Raw genomic sequence first — 24,288 nt, forward strand, 5'->3', positions numbered from 1 at the left:
GGAATCTGTAAGACTGACGTAGAATCTTCAAAGTCATTGGAACACGATAAAATATAGTCTACATCTGAAATATACAATATTGTGAAATAAACCAAAATTGTGCAAAAAGAATTTTGTATTCAGAACAGAATTTTTTATTCACAAACTGATTACGTTTGATAAAACCTTCATTTCACTCTTAGATATCCTCAAATTATTTGTACTTGTTTATGGGTTTGAAATATATAAAACACACAGTAATTTTCAAGATCCTTAACTTACTTTAAGAAAGAAATAGAATATGAAATTTAATTATAGGAACAAATTGCTTTCCATTATTAAGACCAAAAGACATTTTCTTCAAGTATGTCAAAAATAGTCTACAATGGTCAAATTGCATTAAAAATATTTATCTTTGTAAAAACGTTGCTCTGAAATTCATCCCTTTAGCAAATATATTTTTGGATATTTATAATAATATACATATATACAAAAACCCATTAACAATTATCATGTACCTTAGTTTTTTGATGATATTCTTCTAATATCTTATCACGTTGTGACAAAATACGACAGGTTGTTGGTTGACTAATTCCAAATTGTTTGGCTAAAGCTGATTGAGAAAGTCTATAGTTTGAAGAAGAATCAAAATCTGCCATTTGAATCAACTGAACTTTCTCTTCTAATGATAATCTTTTAGTTTGAAAAGCAGTCAATCTTTGCACATTGGTTAAACAATCGAGAATTTGACTTTTTTCATTTAAATACCCTTGAACTTGTGCCTCATCAATTTGGAAACGTTGAGATAACTCTTGGATTGTTGGTCGGGGAACTTCACTACTTGCTGTTAATAAATCTACGATTCGATTAGACTTCAAACCTGTTGCCATATGGTCTGAAATTCAAATGATAATTTTTCAGTAATTTAAAGATTGAAGTTTGTGTTTTTTTGTGAACATATGCTTTTAATTACATTAGTAATTCAGTTCAGTATATTGACTTAATTTTAGAAAATAGAGAACTTACATTTGTTTATGCAGCTTTTTACATCTTTCTATGAAATCAAACTTTTATCATGCTTGACTCTTGTCCATTTGAAAGAGTTATCAAAACTTATTAATGATAAACTAATGTTAATGTTCGATAAAATTCCCCTGTGAGATGATATTTTTTAAAAGAAATTTTATGAATGTTCCAAGAAATATTGAAATATTAACAGCAAGCTATGAATTCCTAGAATCTCCGCCAGAGTTATTATTGTAGCCAGGGCCATAAATACATGGCAAATGTGGCAAATGTGTCAAATGTCTCATGCCAAATTTGACAATTTAGTTTTAAATATAAATATCCACCAAATATAGCACTTATCTGCGGTCTATAGTAAAATCCGTTACCAATTGACGTCTATCAAAAGCATTGCGATGATAGGGCATAACTAACCTTAAAGACAACAGGATTTATGCCTCATAGAAAAAACCCTAGTTACTGTCCTGTTGGCCTTCAAAAACAGTAGTTTTTTTCTCGAATTCAGTCAGATAAAAGCTTTCATGCACATCTATCCCAGGATCATTTAAATGTTTTGGAAATTGAAACTTAACAATAGCATTTTAACTAATACTATTTACATCTGCCCAAAAATTCTGTTGACTGTTTGTGATTGTTTTTAATCGTTTCAAAAACTTCACATCTCTACTTTGGTTTTATAATGAAAATTTCTGTCATTAAACATGTCAAAATGCCAATCTCTAAAATTTGTCTTTAAGTCACTAGAATATTAATTGGAGAATTCAACTTTTAGAAGAAATAAATAATTATGTGATATTACTAATGAACTTTTAAGGATTATAAGTAATATGGCAACAACAGTACACAGGGCGGAGGTTTTCAGACAGACATTTTAGCACAAATCCACATTTGAATATGCAAATGAGCACAATATATTGTTCAGTTTTTCACTGGCCCAAAAAACCTGTCACAACCATTGAAGTGCTGTAAAAAACTGAATGAAACACACCATTTTGAAAGTGACAGCATTGTTAAGTTTGTAGAAAAGGCAATGGAATGATACTAATACGAAGTTATATGTTCCTAAAGGACAAACAGATATCCAGGTACTAGTATTAGCACTAAATAAATATATACATACCATTATTATTTGATGTAGAATGATAAACTGATGATGTTGAGATAGCTGGAGAAGGTAGATGAGGTAACATTGCTGATTGACTGGATTGAAATAGATGCATGCTCTGGTTGTCTATATTTTGACCAGTATCATGGAAATTACTGTCTGTAAAACAAGTTGATATAATCATATAAACAATGCTAAATAAATCAATTGTACAGAGAGAACTTATTATTATTTTTCCAATTCAAACTAGAACAATCATTTGCAATCTCAATAACCAAGATGACAAAGCCTAATTACACAATTAAGTACTAAAATTAAGCTTTATCAGCTTTTCCATCTCAGTTTGTCAAATATTTCAGGAGACAGAAAGTTGAAAAGTCCCCAGTCAACTTGTCCTATGCTTTGACAAACCTCTAAAGCTTCAAGCATAGAAACGTATACAAACCTTTGGTAGGTGATGATGATAAGGAATGTTGACTAATTTGAGAAGGAAAGAAACATGGTAAATTTTCATCTTCATCTGTGGAGGGTTCACGTTTAACCCTGCTTAAATCCACTACTGGTTCACATTTAATGGTACTGCTTGTTTCAGATGTTTGTGGGGTTGATCTGCGACGGTTGGAAAAGTTTTCATGATGAATTGCAGATTTCTTAGATCTTTTTACAGGTTCTTCTTCATTAAAATTTTGTGACAAACGTTTATTATTATCCGATTTGTTGCTAAATTTAGCATTTGAGTTGTTGGAATTTGAAGATTGGGAATCTGTTTCTTTTTCATTTTCACAATTTTCATTTTCTGGGTTTTTCTTCGATTGATTCTCTGAATGATAACTGTTACTCACAAAAATTGTAGATGATGCATCATTTTTACACACTTTTTCATCCACAATATAATTTATTTTCTTCGTTTTATCAACTTTCAGATAAAGATGTCCCACAACCTCAATATCATTTCTAAACTCTACATTACTGTGACACAACACTTGAAGATTTCTCACAAGGGAGTTAATAAAATTTTCAGCCGCAGTTTGATTCATTTTAAGAAGAAATTTTGAAATTCACCATGCAAATATTCCTGAAATTAGAAAAAAAAAAAGTCATTAAACATTTTAACATTTGATGTTTCCTGTATCAATTTCTTGAAAAAAGCTATGTCTTCAGTCTTATGCATGAAAGATTAGTTAAGTTATTTGCATAGTGAAACATATTATGAAGTATAGATATCCATATGGATGGGCAGGTCATTGTCAATATTTTGAAGTTTGAAGAAGAATATTCCACAAAATGTGACTAAAAGCAAAGGAGGGAGAATGAAGCTACACGATGGTCATCATGTGATTCAAATTTACAGAAAGTCTTCGTCTTACATTGTCCTTGGGTTGCTGAAAATGAGTACCACAATGAAAAAGTTCATATTTTAGAAAAATCTTTTTTCAGATCAAAACCATATCATGCCATGAGTCAAAGACATATTGTGAAATGACAATAGTCTAACAATTCAATTCTCCGAGTTTAGTAGAGTATAAGTGAGAGTTTATCCCCTCTTTCCCCTATTTTCTAATGAAAAAAACGAAAACCACAAGGCCAATGGTCTGGAAAGACTAATATGAATTAAGCAAATTCTCAACATAAGGGCCTGTGTAAAACTCTACGAGCAAAAAATTATACTAACATGGAACAGTCCCCACACAGCTGTTGCAGATCAAGTTACAATTTAGATTAGATCTCTCATCGACAAAATTTATTGACTTTCTAAAGAAGCTGGTTCGATAAGTTGTAAGTATGGATTCTAGTCCTAAATGTTTTAGTTTTTGGTAGGGAATAATAATATATCCAAGGTTTTGGATCTTACCTCAAAGGAAACAGTCTGTGAAGTGTTGAATAATATCTGTATTCTTCTGATTATATCAAAAGTGGAAATATCAGGTGCTTGAACAATGTCTACTAAAGTGGATTAAGTGGACTAGCGAGTAACCGGAAGTGAAGTTGTTTGATATAAGAAATTTCAGAATTTTAAATTTTGCCGAATTTCTTTTACTATATCCCACCAAATTGGGACTAATAAGATTATTTCACTATTCAAGGTACTGAAAATGATAGTTGTGTGCTCCTCACTAAATTCAAATCTGTTCATGTCGAATTAGGCAGATATCCAATTCTCATTGTCTTGATGCCCGTTGGAGGGAAAATGGTCCTATTTCGTCCTCATTTACATCACTCTAATTTCAATTTCCTGCGTATTTGCTTTGATATTACGAACGATGTTGTTGTGCCTTTTGGCTATTACATAGCTTCATATACTTGCATTCTCAAACAGACTGTATGCACATGTCTTTATTTTCTTTTTTTTTCTTTGGCCAAATTTGAATAATTGTATAAGCTTATCTTCTTTGGAATCTATAAGTGAAGCATTTGTAATTCCTACAGAATTATTGTCACATAAGCTTGTTCAATCTTACAGTGAGTGTGATATTGAATAATGACATAAAATTATCTGTTGCTAATTGTTTATTGCAGGTAATATTTAAAAATGAATACAGACAAGGCATCAAACTTCATCAATTCATTAGTGCGTAACTTACAAGTTTTATGTCACAGTAATGTAGACTTCAGTGATAATGTGGAGGTTATTGGACATATTTATCTCAGTGTGGATAAAAGTAAAAAATTTAACTATATCGTTAATGAAAAAGTGTGTAAAAATGACGATTCTTCAACAGTATTTGTGAGCAATAGTTTTCATGCAGAAGATCAAAAGAAAAAAGAAGAGAAGAAATCTGCTTGTTCAGAGCAAAAACCAAGACCTACACCAGAGCAGTCAAGACATCATCCACATAATCAAAATCAATTTCATACTAGCACAAAACGAAATAGCAATCAGTCAGATAATCATAATTTTAGTCCTACCATTCAAAGACAAAAGCGACCATCTCATTTGGAATCTCCGCATAGTTCTCATGGTGGTGATAATAAGAAACCAAGAAACGCCCCCTCAGATCATCCTTCCCATGATTCCCCTAATAAACAAATCAAGCATGAGCCTATGTCTATAGATTTGACTAATGTGAAAGAAGAACCAAGTGAAAATAATGAAATATCAAATTTATCATTTGCTGATATCAGTGACACGTCTTGGTCTCATTCTAAACATCAACAAATATCTGAACAGCATTTACAAGGTTTGTATTGTTTAATCATAGTCGATTTTTCATGATTCATCTACTTTAATGAAAAATCCTGGTCTTGTAAATAAGCAGCGATTTTTCTTCTTTTTTCAACATATTATTAGTATCACTTTTGATTATTAACTCAATTTTAGATTACCAGTATCAAAAATACCCCCCCAAATATTGGATTTCATTTCAGCTGATTACTGTAAATGCTTTTTTGATGTAAGCATTCCTATTATAGCAATTCAAAGAATTAATTGTATAGAGTGAGGTTTGAAGATTAGAATTAAATGTTATAAATATGACACTTTTCTATATTGTAGGCAATGATGATAGTTTACCAGTGAGTTTTGGAGGTGATAGTGACAATTATGGTATTTATCCTGTAGCAATGTATGACAATAATTTAGGTTCATTAACATCACAGCCTACCTCTTCTCAAGATGCAATAGATCAACAGTTTCAAGGTATATTACCAGGTATATATGTCATTTTATATTTATATACACCACTAGATTCTTCAAGCATTCAGACACAATTTTTATATGAAAATGGGAGCTGGGAGCTCATTTGTTCTGGAGACTAGACCCAAAATGTCTGTCAAAAATTCTGGCAGGTGAAACTCTCCGGTTGAAAGGCAGTTGATATTTTTGGTATCTTTAATGATATAGCCCTGTTATGTTAAATTCTTATCTAATTGTTATGTAATGTAATATGGCTATGATTGTGTCTTTATTACTTGGTGAATCTAATGGTCTTTCAGAAGTTTTCATGTATGAGAAATAAATTCTTTCGAAATCTAATTTCAGCTAACATCAGTTGTAAAAGAGAATGTATTCTAACTTTTGATAGTATTGTTTATACTGTAAAGATGGAATCTGATATACCTCATGCATGAAAACTTCCCATTTATATTGGTATATATATTCAATTAAGTATTTGATCCTTTCTTATCTGGTAAAGAAATATTATCGTTTAAATAATGGCTTTACCACCTGATAGAGCTCAGTGTCAACTAACTATAGAATCTTTCAGGAATAAAATTTGTTCAAATTTAGGTCAACTGTTGTTATTTCTATGCTGTTAATAACATTTTCAAGGTTATAAATTGACTCATAATGTTATACACAACGGCACTATATAGATCATTATCAATTTGTATTGTATAAGTGGCAGTACATCTTTGTTGAATAGTAGGGAATAGTGGTGTCAAGTTTTAATTCTGAAAAATGACAGATAAGTGAATTAAAGCTTAATCAACTAGGGCAAACTATGAGATGAAAGTATCTCTTTATCATTAGATGTGATTCCTGTGACTTTCTTTATGCATCTTTTACATGCTTCAGTGTAACATCTACATCTTGTCAATCTTTATTAACTGTAAAAACAATTAGGAGAATGGTACTCAAGTTTTTTTTAGGTTGAACCTTACAGACTAGTAGTAATGTCTTGACATATGTTAGCAGACAGTCAAAATACTAAATTCTTTTTTTTGGGAACCTTCATCTGAGGTTCCATTGAACTTGTTTCAAATGAAAAGTTTTGTTAAAAAAACATAGGCATCAGGTCTTTAAAAGAAACAGGGCATTAACTGTTATGTTATTTTAAATACCCCATAGTTACTTGATATTGTAATAGTTAATGAGTTTCAATATATCCATTAATAACGAAACATTAAATCATTAAAGCATATCTTTTTAAGTTCAATAAATATTCTGAGAAAAATAGTCAGGTAAACACTTGTGAAATACTTAATAGATCAAAAATAGAAAACAGAACCTCGACTAATTTGTTACTATCTAAGTTTGGAAGTTCTATTGTTGGATTGTTTCTGCAAAAAGTTGGTGTGTTTGTTTTGTGAATTGTGCATTCAGAAAAGTATGGCTTATATTGGAAATAGTTTTGATAGCTTTTATTCTGTGTTGTTAATAAAAGAATATAAGGGCCCATATTATAAATAAGGCATTTACAAAGATCACTAGTTAAAATGCATTGAAAGAGACAGAATAAATGATTTTGAATAATAAGCCAAGGTGATGGAATTTGTCTATGAGTGACTGATGGAAAGATGTGAACTCTTATTTCAGCATATCAAGGTGTGAGTCGTCGTCCGAGAAATGATATGAGTTTAGAGGATAAGATTAAACTAATCAAGTTTGCTGATAATTGTAATCAAACTCAATCGGCTGTAGCTGAAATATTTAAAGTATCACAACCTACTGTTAGCTATATCTTGAGACGGAAAACACAATATCTAGCTGAATATGAAAGTTTGAACAAATCTCAACCATGACTTTTTATTGTGATTGTGTCAAAGGCAAGATGTGCTTACCCCTCCTAGAACACCAAGCACTACGTTACTGCGCGTTACATACAGTGGGCAACAGTTTTAAGATTGTTGGATTTCTGATTTTATGATTTTATGATCAATAAGTCAGTTTTTCTTGTGAGTGAATGGATTCAGGACAAATAATTATGGACATTTTGTATCTGAATTTCAGTGACAACTCTGGCAATGAGAATGCAAATGGAAGAACTAATGGCTCCCAGAAAGGAAATTACTTTAGAAAATAAGATAAAAATAATCCAGGCATCAGCGACTAAACATGGCGTGAAACAACCTCAACATGCTCTAGCAATGCAGTTTGGTGTAACACAGCCTGCTATTAGTTACATTCTGAAAAAAAAGGATTCATTCATCAAGGAATATGAGAGGAAATATGGAAAACGACCAAAGGACATTTAGGAAAAAACTTGTTCATGTTAAGAAAGCATGTTACAATGCACTTTGCCAATATTGACATTAACAATCATTATTTTGATTTCAGATCAAAATTTTGATTTGCGAAGACTGTTTTCCAATGTTCAGCGTATCACTGCTCAACAGAAAGAAGAAATATTAGCAGCCTTGCAATCAGATGAGAAACCAACACAAGCTGCTTTAGCAGTGAAATATGGTGTTACAAGACAAGCTATTCATAATCTTGTAAAACGACATTTAAAGAAAAATAGCTGATTAACTTTTTAGTGAATTATTGTTAGTGTTTGTGTCAATTTTAGTGTTTTGGTGAAAACTTAGTGTTCAGTTTTGTTATGTTAAACAGTTGTTTTGATTATATTGTTACATGTGTTCAATAGTTATGTTCAATGCATATTCCAGTGTTCTGAGTAAATTTCTATTAAGTAAATACTAGTATTATAGACATTAATTAATTATTAGTTATTAATCACAGTAGTGTTCTTGTGAAGTAATGAAGTACTGGTATATTGGAAAATGTGTCAAGATAATCTAGGGTCTCAATCATAATCATGTATAAGGCTTGTACCAGTATCATATTTTTCTGGGTATATTCCTGTACTTTCTTTTTAAAATCCTAAATATATATCTCAAAACCACAGAATATATCCTGTAAAATATGGTAAATGAAATCCAATTTATTGCTTTCAGTTCCTTCAAGGCATACTGCACCGAAACTGAGTACTGAGCAGAGAGAGGAGATTATTCGTGCTCTACAATCAGAATTCAAACCATCACAAGCTGCTCTAGCAGTTAAATACGGAGTGTCCAGACAAGCTGTTAATAGTCTTAAAAGGAGATACATTGATAATATTGAATACCAATGATAAAGTGATAAGAAATAATGAATACCAATGATAAAGTGATACGGTAATAAATATTGAATACCAATTATGAAGTGATTAGAAATAATGAATAACAATGATAAAGTGATTAGAAATAATGAATACCAATGATAAAGTGATTATAAATAATGAATACCAATGATAATAAATAATGAATAACAATGATAAAGTGATTAGAAATAATGAATACCAATGATAAAGTGATTATAAATAATGAATACCAATGATAAAGTGATTAGAAATAATGAATACCAATGATAAAGTGATTATAAATAATGAATACCAATGATAAAGTGATTAGAAATAATGAATAACAATGATTAAGTGATTAGAAATAGTGAATAACAATGATAAAGTGATTAGAAATAATGAATAACAATGATTAAGTGATTAGAAATAATGAATAACAATGATAAAGTGATTAGAAATTAGGATTGTGTTATCTGAAGCAAAGAGTGACAACTACTTACAATAAATAATATACAGCTTTTTTTTGTCGGGACCACTGATTAGTTTCGACATTCGTTATACACAGAATGTTGGAGTACTCAAAGTTTGTTAAAATGTCATAAGAAGGAAATCATACGGGACCAGAAGAAGATGCCCAATTGCGCAGAATGGCAGATTATTCAGATGTATTCTGTAGTTTGAATGTAGGCTATACGAATATCTCCTTGAAGGGGTAAACTTTTGAACTGTGCCAATACTTCCCACTAATGCTGGGTTTGAACACTGTCTTTTTATGGAAGTGGAACAACCCAGTCCGAAGCCATGGGTTCAAATCCTCCTCATGGTAAGAAAAATTATGATGCCTGTGCCAGTGCTTCAGAGTCAACCCAGTGTCAGCTCTCACCCCCTAATACCTAACTATTTGTGTCCAATCATGTGAGGTGCTTGATACTTGTGGATTTTTTTAAGTGTTTTTAATATTTGTTAAAATTGACATTTATGTAGAATATCATACAGTTGAATTTTCATCTTGACTCTTAATTAATAATTTACTAGTTGTGGATATAAAATAACAGCAGATGTTGATATTAATTCAGGAAAGCAAGGAGAGATTTATAATTAAAAATTAGAATAAATGAATAACTAATGAAAGTTAATAAAAAGCTGTTACATGTAGTTTTTATGTTTACACAAGAGGAACATTATGGCTTTAATTAACAACCATTTAAAGGGATTGTAAAAAGGTTTTTTAAGTTTTTTATATATAAGGGGCACTGATAGCATCAATTTATACCATTCCAATTTTCAATTAGACTTGCAATTTCCTGCAATTCCCCTAAAACTATGTGATTGATAACTAACGGCAAAATATTATGCTTTTATCACATAAGGCCCTGAAACCTTTAAACACGACCTGTACATTTTGATGCAAAGAAGGTTGATAAATATTTGAAATGCTGTCACAAAATATACTAGTCATGTTGAGGTTGCCTTTTAGAGTAAATTTTGTACATGTTACATAGTTATTATTTACCAAATTTTACAGGGCTAAAATTGGTTGTTCTTGTTCTTTTTAAGTTTTTTTTTGACTTTTGATAGTAATGTCCACCGTGGTTCTACATGTACTTTGTCTAAAAATAAATAATTTTATCATACATGATGCTGTTATATCTGTAGAAGTTTAATGATGCTATTATTTACACTCAACTGTGCTTTTAAAACATTTTGACCACTTGGAATTCTTGGTATCCTTTGATCAATGGTTGAAGCATTGAACTTCAGGTTATGAAAACTGATGTGATATGACACTGTAATCTTTACGGCCTATACATGTATAGCATGTTGAAAATAATGTTGTGTGTAGTAGCGTGGACACTTATTTGGGTAGAATGAAATAAGATGTAGTCCTACATCCTACTAAATTGTGAACCAGGTGGTGTATTCTCGAAACGATCTTAGCGCTAGGATGTCTTAAGTTCTTATAAGATCATTTCGAGAATACATGGCCAGGTTATTAGAGATCAGCATTGCAATGAATTAATTGTAGAGTGCCAGGACAGCATTAGACTAAATTTTGCTACAAAGGCAGTACCCTACTTTTTTTTATTTCCAACTTTTGAGGGCTACTCCAAGTTAAATAAATATTTCTTATTTACCCCATTTTAAGACTTTCAGTTCTTGAAAAAACCAATACTGAACCCCCATTTCCTGTTCTGTTGATGATTTTACATCTTTTGTTGGCCGCTCAGTATTAAAGTATGTCATTGAAAGTCTACATTATTTGTTTGAACACTAACTCTAGGAGGTTACATTTATAATTGAGCACAGGTTCAAATCTGATTAATACAGGACATGATTTAGGCAGTAAAATAGTTTTATGTTTGTTTTTGTATTGGGGATCTTTACAGCTTCTAAGTTCTATTAGCACAATTCCAATATTCTGTCAAAGAGTTACTAGAGACTGATGGGTAATCGGAATAAAAAGCGCCTCACTATACATACAAATCTATTTTAAATCCCAAGATCAATAAAATCTCACTTTCAAACTTGCTACAGACATTTTTGTTTTGATTTTCAGATTTATTTCAAGTGAGACGAAGAATAGAATTGTCATTATCTGATAAAATACGATTAATCCAAGCTTCGGAAGCGGAACCCAAACCTTCCCAAACAGATCTGGCTGAGAAATTTGGCATCAGTCAACCAACAGCGTCAAATATTATTCGTAAAAAACAGTTCTATATTGATCTATATTATAAGAAAAAAAAAGAAACTAAAACTGATTCTGTGTAAAAGTGAATTGTGTATATTTTCTTGTTGACAAGCACTCGGCAATTTTCAGCATTTTCTGTAAAGCTCAGAGGTTGCGAAACATTCACGGTGGATTGTTTGGTTGACAAGTAATCAGTTTATGCTGTCTAAACAGCTGGATTGGTTTAACAAAAAGAAGAATTTTAACTTATCCTGTGTTAAAACAAATTGGATCATTGGATGTATCAGTATGTATAGATACTGTATGTGAAAAGACAAGGAAAACTTATGCAATGAATCTGGAATGAATTGAAAGTTCATATATGTTTAGATTTATTTTCATATAGTACATAACATATATTCTCATCAAATAAGTGATGCAGAATAATGATGCAGAATAAAAAGCTTCTATTCATATCAAATCTGTCAAGTCAAATCAGTGTAAAGTGTTACAACAGGATATTTAACTATATAGTTACTTGACATTGTGCTTATAAGCTTGTTTTAAAAGTGTTATGTATTGTGAAAACCAATTGTTATTTAGAGAAAATATTGATAAGTCTTCTGATCTTATTTAGTTTTCATTTCTTTTGGAAGAAAATAACCGTCCTGGAAATTGTGATCAAAAAGTGTTTTCATGTTAAAGGATTTAGTTTAGATTGCTGTTTAGTTTTGCTGTTTAATCTTATCCAAAATTTGACATATTTTGAAAATGGATGACTTTAATATGTAACGAATTATTAAACATGAGTTTAGATAGAGTTGTAGTACTTGTACTTTTTGAAATAGCATCATATTATCTTCTACAGTTTGTTATTTTGTATTTTGCTATGTTACTGAAATAATTTCAATTAAATTTACATGCAAATGATTGTGCTGGTCAAGGTTCACCTCAAAACATTCACACCAGCAATCTATTTTTAGAAAGGGGGAAAGGGGTGGTGTTGAGTCTTGAGTATATGTAAATAGTCTTCAGAAGTACTAGACACACATGGATTTGAAAGCTCAAATTTCAACAGTGAGCTATTACTGATTGGCTCAGCTAAAAATATTCTGTTTCAAAGGCTTAGGTATGATTGGTCAAAAAAAAAGGCAAATCTGTCCCTTTAAAGTAACAGGAAATTTCCCTGTATGTGCATAAATATTATTGACCTACTTTATCTTGGTTGACAATGTTTCATATTTATTACTTGTCAGTAAGCATGAAAAGTTTCTGCCAAATTCACAATCTTTTGATGTTTTGTCATTACAGATGAGTTGAACTTTCTCCAGTCCAAAATCGACAGCCTTATGGGTAAACCAAGTGCTAGGTATACTACTGAAGAGAAAATTGATGCCTTAAGATTTGCTAAATTAAAAGGCATATCTAATGTGTGTAAAGAATTACAAATACCACAAAGTACTCTGAGTACATGGAAAGCCAAATTTAAAAGACTGAATTTTGAAATATGATTACTGTATGTTTTTAGCATATATTATGGTGTTTTACTTCTACTTATCTGCATGATTTTAGCAAAGAATCATGGATTGAAGAATGTCAGTATTGTAGTGGCTAAACTGTCTACTTACTATCTAAAGGATCAGCTCAGAAGCAAAATATTCTGAAATGTAAATTTTGAATTATAATTGCATGTTTTTATTAAGTTTCATTGTTTTCAGTTGCTGTGAAGGAATCATGAAACAATGTATTTACATTTTCTACTTCTGATGTCAATACCTTTTATAAAAGGGTGCATATGTTATAGCCTAAGTCCAGTTATTACTCTCTGAGTATGATTATCATTGACCACTAGCCTTACAACCCTGGTCATACTAGGTTCCTCACAGATGGGATGATGTGGCATTAATCTTCTCAAACCCCTAGTTTTTGTTTCTTACTTCATGACCAAGGCCAGTGTTTTTTTGAAGATACTATTTTAATCCCATTTTAATGCGATATCAATGTGTAGTAGTAGTTCACCTCTATAAATTACGTCTGAGGAACTAGGTAGTCCCTGAATTGTCTGGCTTATTTTCCATTTATAGTTATACAAAATCATTCATGCATATCTAAGATAATCCAGGAAATGTACTCAGAGTTGGAACAAATCAGTGTAATTTTAACACCAAAAAACCTATACAATTGTCCCTTTTGCACATATATAATTATTCAGATGTGTTTATTTCTTCGTAATTGTCATTGACTGCAAATGAGAATCAAAAATATGTACATACATTCTCATGATCAATATTTGTTAAGGATCTATTATTTATATTTTTGATGTTTTTGTTTGCTTAAATTTGTTAATGAGAGATGCCTGTACAAAATTTCAGGAAATTCAAGATTTTTTCATGAACTTTATTATTACAAATTATCACAAATGAAATAAAACGAAATGTATACTTGTATATAAATAAAAGATGAATTAAGTAAATCACAACAAAGAATCTTACAAAATGTTAAGTAAATGGCCTTTAAAGGATACAATTGTCTGGACATTTGTTTTGCCACCTGAAAATTTTTATCACTTTTCAAGATTTAAATCTGATTAAATTCTCTAGCAATGGAACAGTATTGTAGACTATCATCTTCCCAGACTATTTATCATGATAGCTGATGAAAGGTATATAATCTACTTTTGAAAATGTTCTGGAAGTGACAACTTTAATTTCTATGGTAGTGCTTCTTGAGTTGTAGCCAAATTGGATCTCTAATTTGAATTCTGAAAACGGCTATAAATAGCTAAAATTGAGTTCAACAGCTGACTTAAACAAATATATCCCTTTCAAGAATCTTGTCAAACATTATTGTAGAGATGACTTGGATGTATGTTAGCATGTTCATACATGCCACACTATGCCAAATTATTCAAGGAATGCTCTTGCTGAGTGAAAACCTCTTCAAACCTTCTCCCACAAGTCACAAATTGATTTTCTATTTTGCGTCCACTTCATGAATTTTGATATGATCATGAAAATCATCTAAAGAAAATGTTTCAATAGAACAGTCTACCACAGGACATTTATATGTCATGGGATTGGGACCACTATGTTTCAGACGAATATGTCTCACAAGATTCCACCGTCTTTTAGTTCTATAACTACACAGATGACAACTCTGTACTAAACCTTCTGGATTGAAATCTTTTCTTCTCTAAAATAGAACAAAATATCCTAAAATGTAGAATTTCTCAAGCTAAATTTTATGCAATGGGGTAACTGGTAGTTACAACATGGTCTCTCTGGCCCTGTCCTAGTCAAAAATCATCTGTTAGAGCCAGTAGCGGCACCAGACTATTGATACTTGGAGTACAAATAGGGCGTAGACTGACTCAATAGGGGGACAACTGTCTAGGCTGTTTTAATAATGTGGCAAATATGTGGAGGCATCATAGTCGTAAGCATCTCATGGAGCATCTGTGAGGGTTCTCCCAAGAAAATTTTTGAAAAAATTAGTGCCTTAAAACACATATTTTGGGGCAAACACCTATAAAAATCATACTTTTAATTTTTTATAAATTAAAGTGAGAGTGCAAACCATTTTTTCCCCACTGGTGGCGCTACTGGTCAGAGATTATTGAAAGGGTCAGAGTTTCTCAGACAAGGTAACTTGTTGGTATTGAGGTTTAGATCCATAAGCTCTGGATAATGGAAATGGGGTTGATAATATAAATTGATCTTTAGGCCAGACTAAGATTATTTTTTGGGTCACAGATCCTCGTACTTCAATTTTTCAGAAATCAGAAAGCAAAATAAGCAGGAGAAAAATAAACAATCTTCATTCCTGATGAAAAAAAAGAGCACCAGAAACTCCCATTGTTTGGTCAAAACAATACTTAGAAAGTAGGGCAGGGCAGTCCTGGCTTTTTTAAGTTTTATTTTTCTATTGCCCTTCACACAAACTTTGGTCTTTTTTTTCCTTTTGCCTTTACAGATTGTTTTTTAAATTTGTAAAACAAGAAAATAAATTGGTCTGACCTAAATAAATTTAGCAACCTACAATGAAAAGGAACTGAAGACAGCTAAGGCTATTTTTACAAACAAAAATCTCAATTTAAGAAAATCTTTTTTTCTCAATTGACATACTTTTGAAATGGCTTAAAACAATAGTTTTTACAATATGCCCATAGATACCTACCGCATGTATATTTCCAAGATGAACATATTCTAACATAAATCTGTCCTCTGAAAGAATGAAACAAATAATTTAAATAAGAAAAGACAAAATTAACAACAATATATATATAGAAATAGCTACAAGTGGTCAAGAAAGTCAGACTGGCCAACTAATTTTTTTAATAAAGTTAAAAGGTTGATAGTACTAAAATACTAATATTTTTTGGTGGACAAACATGGACTAATATTTAAATACTTTTACCAGCTTTTTAACATGTAGGGATTAAAATATTATAACTGACTTTAAATAGGAGGAAAAATAGGAGTTTTAAAAACTATACTTTGCCTTTTTTTAAATTAAAAAATGTGAGAAACTATCAGATCTAAAAGTTTTAAAATGGCTTAAAAAGTGGACAGAAGGCTAACTATTTTTTACGAATCCAACTCAATAACATAGAAAAAACCAACAGTTTAACTACTAGATGGAAGTGAAAACTATTTGTGTGTGTTTTTTTGTGAGAATGGACAGTTTTATTGGTATTGTGAGTGAAATATTTACTATCAATGTTAACTAACAAGTAAACAAAATGTTTTGGACTGTAGGAATAGTGTTTATTTTTCTGTTTCTACCTAAAGAGATTAAGTCACAATGTCCAGCGTTGGTGAAAGGCAAGGAATGTTGTCCTACTAACAGTAAGTCTATCTTTATTTTGTCTGTCAGAAATAGAGAACATCACATGCTGCATCACTGAAATACTTATGATATTTTTTATGCAAGTTTGAAAAGTAATTAAATATCTGCATAACTGTAGAACTGCTGCACAAAAATACTCAAAATATTTAAACCCTTTTATATAATTTTTCTCCAGAGATTCATTTTCCAAAGCTTACAAGTATTGACAATGTGCTGACAGTCTTTTTCTTACTACAGAGGAACTTGCGTCAAAGTTCAAAGTACAAAAATTATAGAGCTAGTAAATCACATTGGAACACAGTATACTTTTAACATTCGTATGCTCAAGACTCATTGACAATTAGTTTTTGATAATTGAAAATTAGATATAAGAACATCTTTTCCCCAATAAACCTAAATAATAATTTCTAATTCAGCTTGTCCTACACAACCACCTTGCTCCATATTAATGAATCAACTGGGACCATTTGGAGAATGTATATACCTTGAAGCTAAGGCTAGAAACAGACAACCAGCAGAAATAGGACATAAATGGATCCTGGATTGTAGATACCAAGGTTTATGTAAATATGATGTGGGAGCCTGTCAGTTTATAGAGAAGACTATTGTCACTCAGACTTGTTACAGAACTCACAGAATTCGTGTTTCTGATTGGAAGAAAGAAGTTGGATGTGAATGATGTTACTAATATATTTAATAAATTATTAAAGCCATAGAATAGAACTTTTAGTTGAAGTCTTACAAAGCCTACAAACCTTTGTTATCTTTCTCTTTAAACTTTAAAATATTACCTCTTAGAATGAACATTAAATCTTGATTTTTAAACTTTTCCAATAATAATATTCCTCTTAGGACTTACCAAATGCAATAACTTTTCAGCAAAATCCCTCTATAACCCGTTAAATCCATAAAACTAAGTAACTATCCTCAAAGCTGAGTAATAATTAAGCGTTTTTCAATCATTATGTTGTTTTATAGATTTATTAGATTATACAGGGATTCTAAGAGGTAGTATCTCTTTAAATTAAATAAATATATATTCAGTAGCACATATAATAAAGCATATATTTCACATACTTTAATATGGTTTATATTAGCAATATTTTATAAATGGTTTACTGTTTGTTGACATAGTGATTACGGTAGTGGAGCTCAAAATTTTAAGCAAAAAGCACCTCATCAAGGAATAAAATGTAATATCAGAACCCCTAAAATGGAAATTGTGTAAAGTAATGCCATGTCAACTATCCAACAGCTTGATTTAGAGCAGTCTTTTGATTTGCCTGGCATCTTTATGAGCAAGTTTTCATTGAAAATTTTTCAATCTTAACTAAGTCAGTACTCCATGTTAAGGACAACTTGATACGCAGATGGGACTTTAGCGTTCCAAAGATACTTCAAAGTCTCATGACTCACCTGGTGCTAAAATTTAGTGATTATGTTTCGTTTCCAAGATCGAATTGTTGATATTGGTATATTTAGTTCAGAACTGGCTGATTTTTCACCAACCTCTTCAGATAATTCTATAGCCTTTAACTTATCTTCTTTACTATAAGATTTATAACGCCCTCGAGTTCTAAAATTATTATTCATTACCCATGCCATTAGTTCAGCATTCTCTGCTACTGAACTCCTTTCATTTTCTTGAGATTTATCTGAAATCAGAAGAAATTGAAATTAGAGTTAAGTAGCAGAATTTGCCATTATGTCAAACAAATCTAAGATAAATAATGAAAACTTTAGTTTTATTATGTGACATATTTTTTACTTTAATTTGAGGATTAATTTGGTCAATAACTTAAATGAAACTAAATAAATGGAGTTTTTTTTATCCTACTGACCATTCTATAGTTAAAAACAATCTATTATTCTCAAAATTCTTCAATGTATGGTTCCTTCAATAACAATCCCTGTACCAAAATATTACTTTGATAGATTATCATTTCTCTACTAAATATGTCGTAACATTTTCCCCAGAATACAGAAAATATTTTTTAAATTTGATTTAAAATATAGCCATCAATCTTCAGTTCTGATCAGAGACCGGCTTATTTGATACATCACAATAAAGGGGTAGTTGTTTGGATAATAAGATAATATGGTATAATCTCAATAATTTTAATCTGTTAGAAAAACATAAAAACATTCATTATCTCTTTTAGAATACAAGAAGTAAAAAAAACAAAAAGATATTTGAATTCAACTTCACATTATAGTTGCAGTAGCAATAGTCCATGTAAAAAAAAACGCTATTACAGAAAGTCTGTAGGATATGGAAACATTGACAACAATATTGACCCATCACATATTTAAAATCTTACAACTATTTGAATCGGAAGTTCAGATGTTTTTGACAGGAAGCTAAACATTCTCTATATCACTATTTTTTCTTATAACCAATTTTTCCAAGTTTTTTATTATTCAAATACTGTCTTCTATTGCACAAATGTTCACCAAGTTTGTTCCAAGCCAGATAATGTAAGTCTCTAAATTTAGGGTTAGTTTGATATAAACCCTGAAAGAACAATTCCTTCTGTTGATAGGTAAGCTGAGAAAGGCCGGGTGGGTTTTGCCAATCTAGATTTAAACTTTCAACTATAGACCTAATGGCTGAAGACAACTCTTTCTTTATCATAGCACCTTCAAACTCCCCTGCAATATATTAAAAAATAATTTTATTTTTAAATTCCCAAATTTACAAGACACGAAATCAAAACTGATTTTAAATTTTAAAAGAGAAAATTTCATATTTCATACAGTAACAGTGGCAATGGTGTCTTAGTGCAGGTGAGTACCTTGGTAGGTTCTCCTTACAACTTGAATAAGATTACAATTACTCCTTAAGTCAATAGGAAGTGATGATATACCTAATGATAGATGATGTTAAGTTGTCAACCTACAATTACATAATATTTACCTAGAGATGAGAGATGTCAAGTATCCAAGATGAAGATAGCACAAATGTTTAAGCTTTGATATAAAAGCTGTTTTATCATTTGACATAAATTAACATTTTTTTTGTCTACAACAACTAAGATTCTATTAGTGAGTTCAGATGACTAGAGCTAAGATCAACTGTTCCTCGAACCTGTTTTACTGTTTTTTGATGAGTGTTCAGACGGACATAAAAGTTAAGTCATAATACTATAATGCATGTGCATTATAACATAGGTAAGAATGGCGGAAATTTGTTTGGACGAATGTGCACACGCAGGCATGACATATCAGGCTTGATATTAGCCAATAGTATACAAACAGCAAAACTAAGCTGGCTTAACTATTCAAGCCAGGTTTTAAGCCACCTCCTAAGTAGGTGTAAGTTAAGGTGCAGCTTAAGTTTAACCGGTCGCGTTCAGATGATTAAAAAAAAAACAGGCTGGAAGAACAGTTGACGGTTTCGCTGTCTTAACTTTAGTCCTCTGAACGCAGTATAAGGTTACCATACATTTCTAATTTCTACAGCAAAAGAGCAAAACTCTTTATGCCAAATCTAGATTGGAAAGTTGGACTCTGAAGAGTGTGTAAGGGGTTTGTAAACCATGTCATCAAATTATTGGCAGATGAATCAACAGTTTTGTTTCAGATATTTATTCAGAATGAATATTTCACAAATGATTTCAAACACATAAAAAAAAAGGTAAAACTACCAGACTACTTTTCAAAAATTAAACGAAACTCAGAACTATAAATCCATATAGTGTACAATAATGAACTAAAATTTTGGTATAAGTTCCAACATTATACATCATCAAAATAAACTGGGCTCTGGTGACTAAAGCTAAACTTATTGAAAGCTGCAAGATTATTCTTTTTCTACAAGTTTTTATCAAACATGTATCAATAACTATAACAAATTTGAAATATTTTCACAACAAAAATACAGAATAAAAAATGAAATCATAAAGTATATGCATGATTACCAAAATATTATGTTAAAGTAATAGAAGAAAACTATTGGGCAAAAACCCCAAAACAAATACAAATACTGGTCAAATTCATGGGAAAATTTTGGGCAAACCAGTCTCCCCCCCCCCCACACCTTCAACAGTCCTTTAATAGGTTTAAATATATATCACACAAACTTACAGCTTGTATTTTCAAAACTGCCTAACCATAGATATGGGAGAAGAATATGCATTGGAGCAAATAGTTCAATGTAAGCACCTGTGTATTTTCAGAGCAATAATGTTTCAAAACTTATATCAAACTTTTATCTAAAATTTTACCAAGGTACATTGAAACAGATTGTTCGGTTCAATACGTTTATAGTGTTAGGGCAATATGACAGGAAAAAAATCTCAAATGGGGAAATGGATCCTAAAGGTTGAAAAGCACTGATTCTATACTGTTTACTAATAATTTACAGTTGTGTCAAACTGTTACAGCCCTAAACTGAATAGTCCTTTTAATAATTTTTTTAAATAATCATAAGAATGGTAGATGACATATTATAATGGATATCACTCTTCACAGCTATAGTTCTATTCTATCTATGCATTTCTGAATATTGTTGAAGATATTTTTCTTTGCATTTAATAATATTATGAATACTTCCCAGAGAGACACCATATACTTTGGCTAGCTCTCTCATGGTTGGTTTGGGAAAACTTTCAGAGTTTCTGATCACTTCAACTTTTTCCTCTAAACTTAGAAATTTTGACTGACGAGAACTGAGCAAGAAACCTGAAAAATTGAAGATGTAAAGAGTAAAAACAGCAGAAAATACACCAGTTATTAGCTAGGAAATCTAAGAAATTTAAGAAAAATAGAAATAATTCTCAAATTAATCAGAAGATCATAAAAGAAGGTTCTGTGGATCTATTCTACCATAAGTCTGAGTGGACTGAAAATCATTCGAGATACATTCAACGTCATGTCAATCAAGAGGAGGAAATATGGCTTTATATAATAAAAAGATAGCTTGCCAGGCAAGGTAACATACGCCCACTGGCAGCTGTCAGAAATGATTTAAACAGTCTTTAGTGACTACAGGGTTGGACAATATAGCTAATAGAGTGAAACGTCAAGTCAGACACGATATTTCGGTGAAATATTATCCGATCATCGCGAAAATCGATAGGGATCATCTTCATAATGACATTGACATACAAAATAAAAATCAAAAGAATCTGTAAAGAATTGTAGCTTGTAGAGTGAGCATGAGTTGCACAATATAGCTAATAGAGTAAAAAGTCAGGTCAGACACGATATTTCGGTGAAAAATTATCCGATCATCATGAAAATCGATAGATCATCATGAAAATCAATAGGGATCATCTTCATAACGACATAGACATACAAAATAAAAATCAAAAGAATCTGTAAAGAATTGTAGCCTGTAGAGTGAGCACGAGTTGCACAATATAGCTAATAGAGAAAAACGTCAAGTCAGACACGATATTTCGGTGAAAAATTATCCGATCATCACGAAAATCAATAGGGATCATCTTCATAATGACATTGACACACAAAATAAAAATCAAAAGAATCCATAAAGAACTGTAGCCTGTAGAGTGAGCACGAGCCAAATGTGAACGGACGGACCGACGGGGTGATTACAATATACGCCCATCTTACGTGTGGGTGTATAAAAAGGTTTCAGATGATTAGAAATAACAAGAATCTAATTATGCTATTTGACAAGAGTAGTATTTTTTGAGTTGTGAAGAGAGCAAATTCAGTATTTGTAGTTTTCCGAAGTCTTAAATTTTCTGCATCATATGTGAAAGTATTATTTATCAAACATTTAAACTATCATCATATTCTTGAAGAATTTTATCTTTTTGCTTTATAATATTAAATACGGTTCCCACGGCAACACCAAATATCTGACACAATTTGTTCATGGAATGTTTTGGTGGTCCTTCAAACATATTTATTACTTGAACTTTTTCCGCAAGAGATAATCTTTTCTGGGGTCGACTTCTGAGTATTCCTGAAATTATATAAATGGATCTAATTATTTAGATTTTGATACAGATTTATCAAAGAAAGTTCCAAAAAAATCTAATGCTTTCAAAAAATTTCAATTGTTATTTGGTCCACATTTTTGATCAGATCTAGTGCAATAAAAATTTTAAATTATTTTATGTAAAATTGTTATTATTTTTTATATCAATGTTTAATTTAGTGAAATATAAACATAATAAATATACAAAGTAAACATTTTAAGATCTGTTGACTCTCCAGGAATGATAACAAATGTGACTTAGGGTCATATGCAGAGCTTGTACTTAACCTAAACTTTGACTAAAGTTAGACTTAAGTCGAACTTAGATATGCACCGGTCGATCTTTACGAAAGTCATGCTTAAATTTGACTATCAAATGTAGAAATGAAAGTCTTAATCCTAATTTTAGCCAAAGTTCAACTTTAATCAAGGTAAGAGCGCCGCATACGCCCCTTAGTCACACTACATACAGTATGGTGTTTTGGTTGTGTTTAATGATCTAAACATACATATTGTTATTATTATCTATTGCTGATATTTATTATCATTACCTAGTCTTCATCATTATCATTATCGTCATTATCATTTATCATCGTTATATATTCTTTATCATTTTCATTTATCATCAATATCTATTCTTCATTATCATTTATTACCATTATCTTTATCTTTATAATTTATTATCATTATCGTTTATCTTTAAAATTTATTATCATGATCGTTTATTATCATTACCTATTTATTACAGTTTTTATCGTTATTATTTTTTATCATTACCCTTATTGTTATAATTCTATCACTTTCCTAATTCCTTATCACAACATTCAAAACAGATTTCTATAATATCTTTCTGATAATTTTTGTCAGCTTATCTACCCTACAAAAACCATACAAGATGCAATCATTAACAAAAACAAAAATGATGTAATGGTATAACTAAAAGAATAAAAATGATGGATCATGTCCTTATATGAAAACAGACTATATGAAAGAAAAAGGTAAAAATCACCAAAACCAAGAAATAATCTACAAGCGAACTACTTAACTGTTCAGAGAATCAAAATTGAATGAAAAAATACTAACTCAGTCCTGAGGCACACAGTCCTGGGAAAATATTGTAATTAATAAAAAAAAAAAAACAAAGCAAACCCCTAATTCACCAAACACAAAACAATTGTCTATGGGAAACTTCATTCTTGAGATTTTTGCTGCTCGTAATCGAATAAATATTTGTCACGTTTCTTTAAAATATTATATACAGTTTGTGACGTAACACCAAATCGTTGAGCTAGTTTCTTTACTGGATGACTTTCTCGCTCAGCTAAATGAATTAATTTCACCTTATCTTCCAGTGTTAGTTCTTTATATTGTCGGGTGCTCAGTAATGCTGAAAGAAAAAAATAAAACGTGATAATTTGTCGAGGAGAAATTGCTCAAAATTTTGCATATCTTTCACAAATGCAGGACCGTTGGTATTCGCTAGTTCCTAAGTCTAATAATTTAGTTTGGTACGTTTCTTTTTTACATGCCAATAGGCTGATGACAGTATTGACCCCTAGCTATAAGCTATAACCTCCTTAGTCCAAGTAAGAACACTAAATCATGAGAAACTCTTGACAGCACAACTGATACCACTCTGAGACTAGGTTTGTCAACTCAACATCCCTTTTGGGTCCACATAACTATATATTTGTTTGGCATATTCATTTTGAGACAATAGTCATTCAGGAATTAAGTGATTAAGAAGCTCTTTGCCAATCCAATCTGATACTCTTAAATGATATATTATGCTTGAAAGTAATATGCAGATGAAGTATAAATTCCAGTGTTTAGCTTTCACAAATTGATATCAGAGAGTCTGACAAAATTTACGTTTCAAGTGAGAAATGACAAGTGAAGTCAAAATTGTAATGATATACATAATTCT

General features: G+C 31.0%; 4 protein-coding genes across 4 annotated transcripts; 2 read left to right on the forward strand and 2 right to left on the reverse strand.

The window, feature by feature from the left end:
• Positions 1–30: 30 nt before the first annotated feature.
• LOTGIDRAFT_231650 (hypothetical protein) lies at positions 31–3,147 on the reverse strand (the record flags this gene model as incomplete). Its single annotated transcript, XM_009054064.1, has 4 exons — positions 31–64; positions 498–874; positions 2,126–2,269; positions 2,556–3,147. 4 exons carry the CDS (start codon positions 3,145–3,147, stop codon positions 59–61), a joined length of 1,119 nt encoding a protein of 372 aa, XP_009052312.1. The 3' UTR covers positions 31–58.
• Positions 3,148–4,075: 928 nt separating this feature from the next.
• On the forward strand, positions 4,076–8,904 carry LOTGIDRAFT_231651 (hypothetical protein; the record flags this gene model as incomplete). The annotated part of the gene is made up of 6 exons (XM_009054065.1): positions 4,076–4,194; positions 4,628–5,289; positions 5,604–5,759; positions 7,782–7,928; positions 8,109–8,237; positions 8,729–8,904. Exons 2-6 carry the CDS (start codon positions 4,641–4,643, stop codon positions 8,902–8,904), a joined length of 1,257 nt encoding a protein of 418 aa, XP_009052313.1. The 5' UTR covers positions 4,076–4,194; positions 4,628–4,640.
• A 7,400-nt stretch (positions 8,905–16,304) lies between these two features.
• On the forward strand, positions 16,305–17,090 carry LOTGIDRAFT_159555 (hypothetical protein; the record flags this gene model as incomplete). The annotated part of the gene is made up of 2 exons (XM_009054066.1): positions 16,305–16,410; positions 16,828–17,090. 2 exons carry the CDS (start codon positions 16,305–16,307, stop codon positions 17,088–17,090), a joined length of 369 nt encoding a protein of 122 aa, XP_009052314.1.
• Positions 17,091–17,833: 743 nt separating this feature from the next.
• On the reverse strand, positions 17,834–20,549 carry LOTGIDRAFT_159556 (hypothetical protein; the record flags this gene model as incomplete). Its single annotated transcript, XM_009054067.1, has 3 exons — positions 17,834–18,066; positions 18,866–19,063; positions 20,498–20,549. 3 exons carry the CDS (start codon positions 20,547–20,549, stop codon positions 17,834–17,836), a joined length of 483 nt encoding a protein of 160 aa, XP_009052315.1.
• Positions 20,550–24,288: the final 3,739 nt, after the last annotated feature.

This window comes from Lottia gigantea (genome assembly GCF_000327385.1).
Source record: "Lottia gigantea unplaced genomic scaffold LOTGIsca_21, whole genome shotgun sequence".
NCBI lineage: Eukaryota > Metazoa > Mollusca > Gastropoda > Lottiidae > Lottia > Lottia gigantea.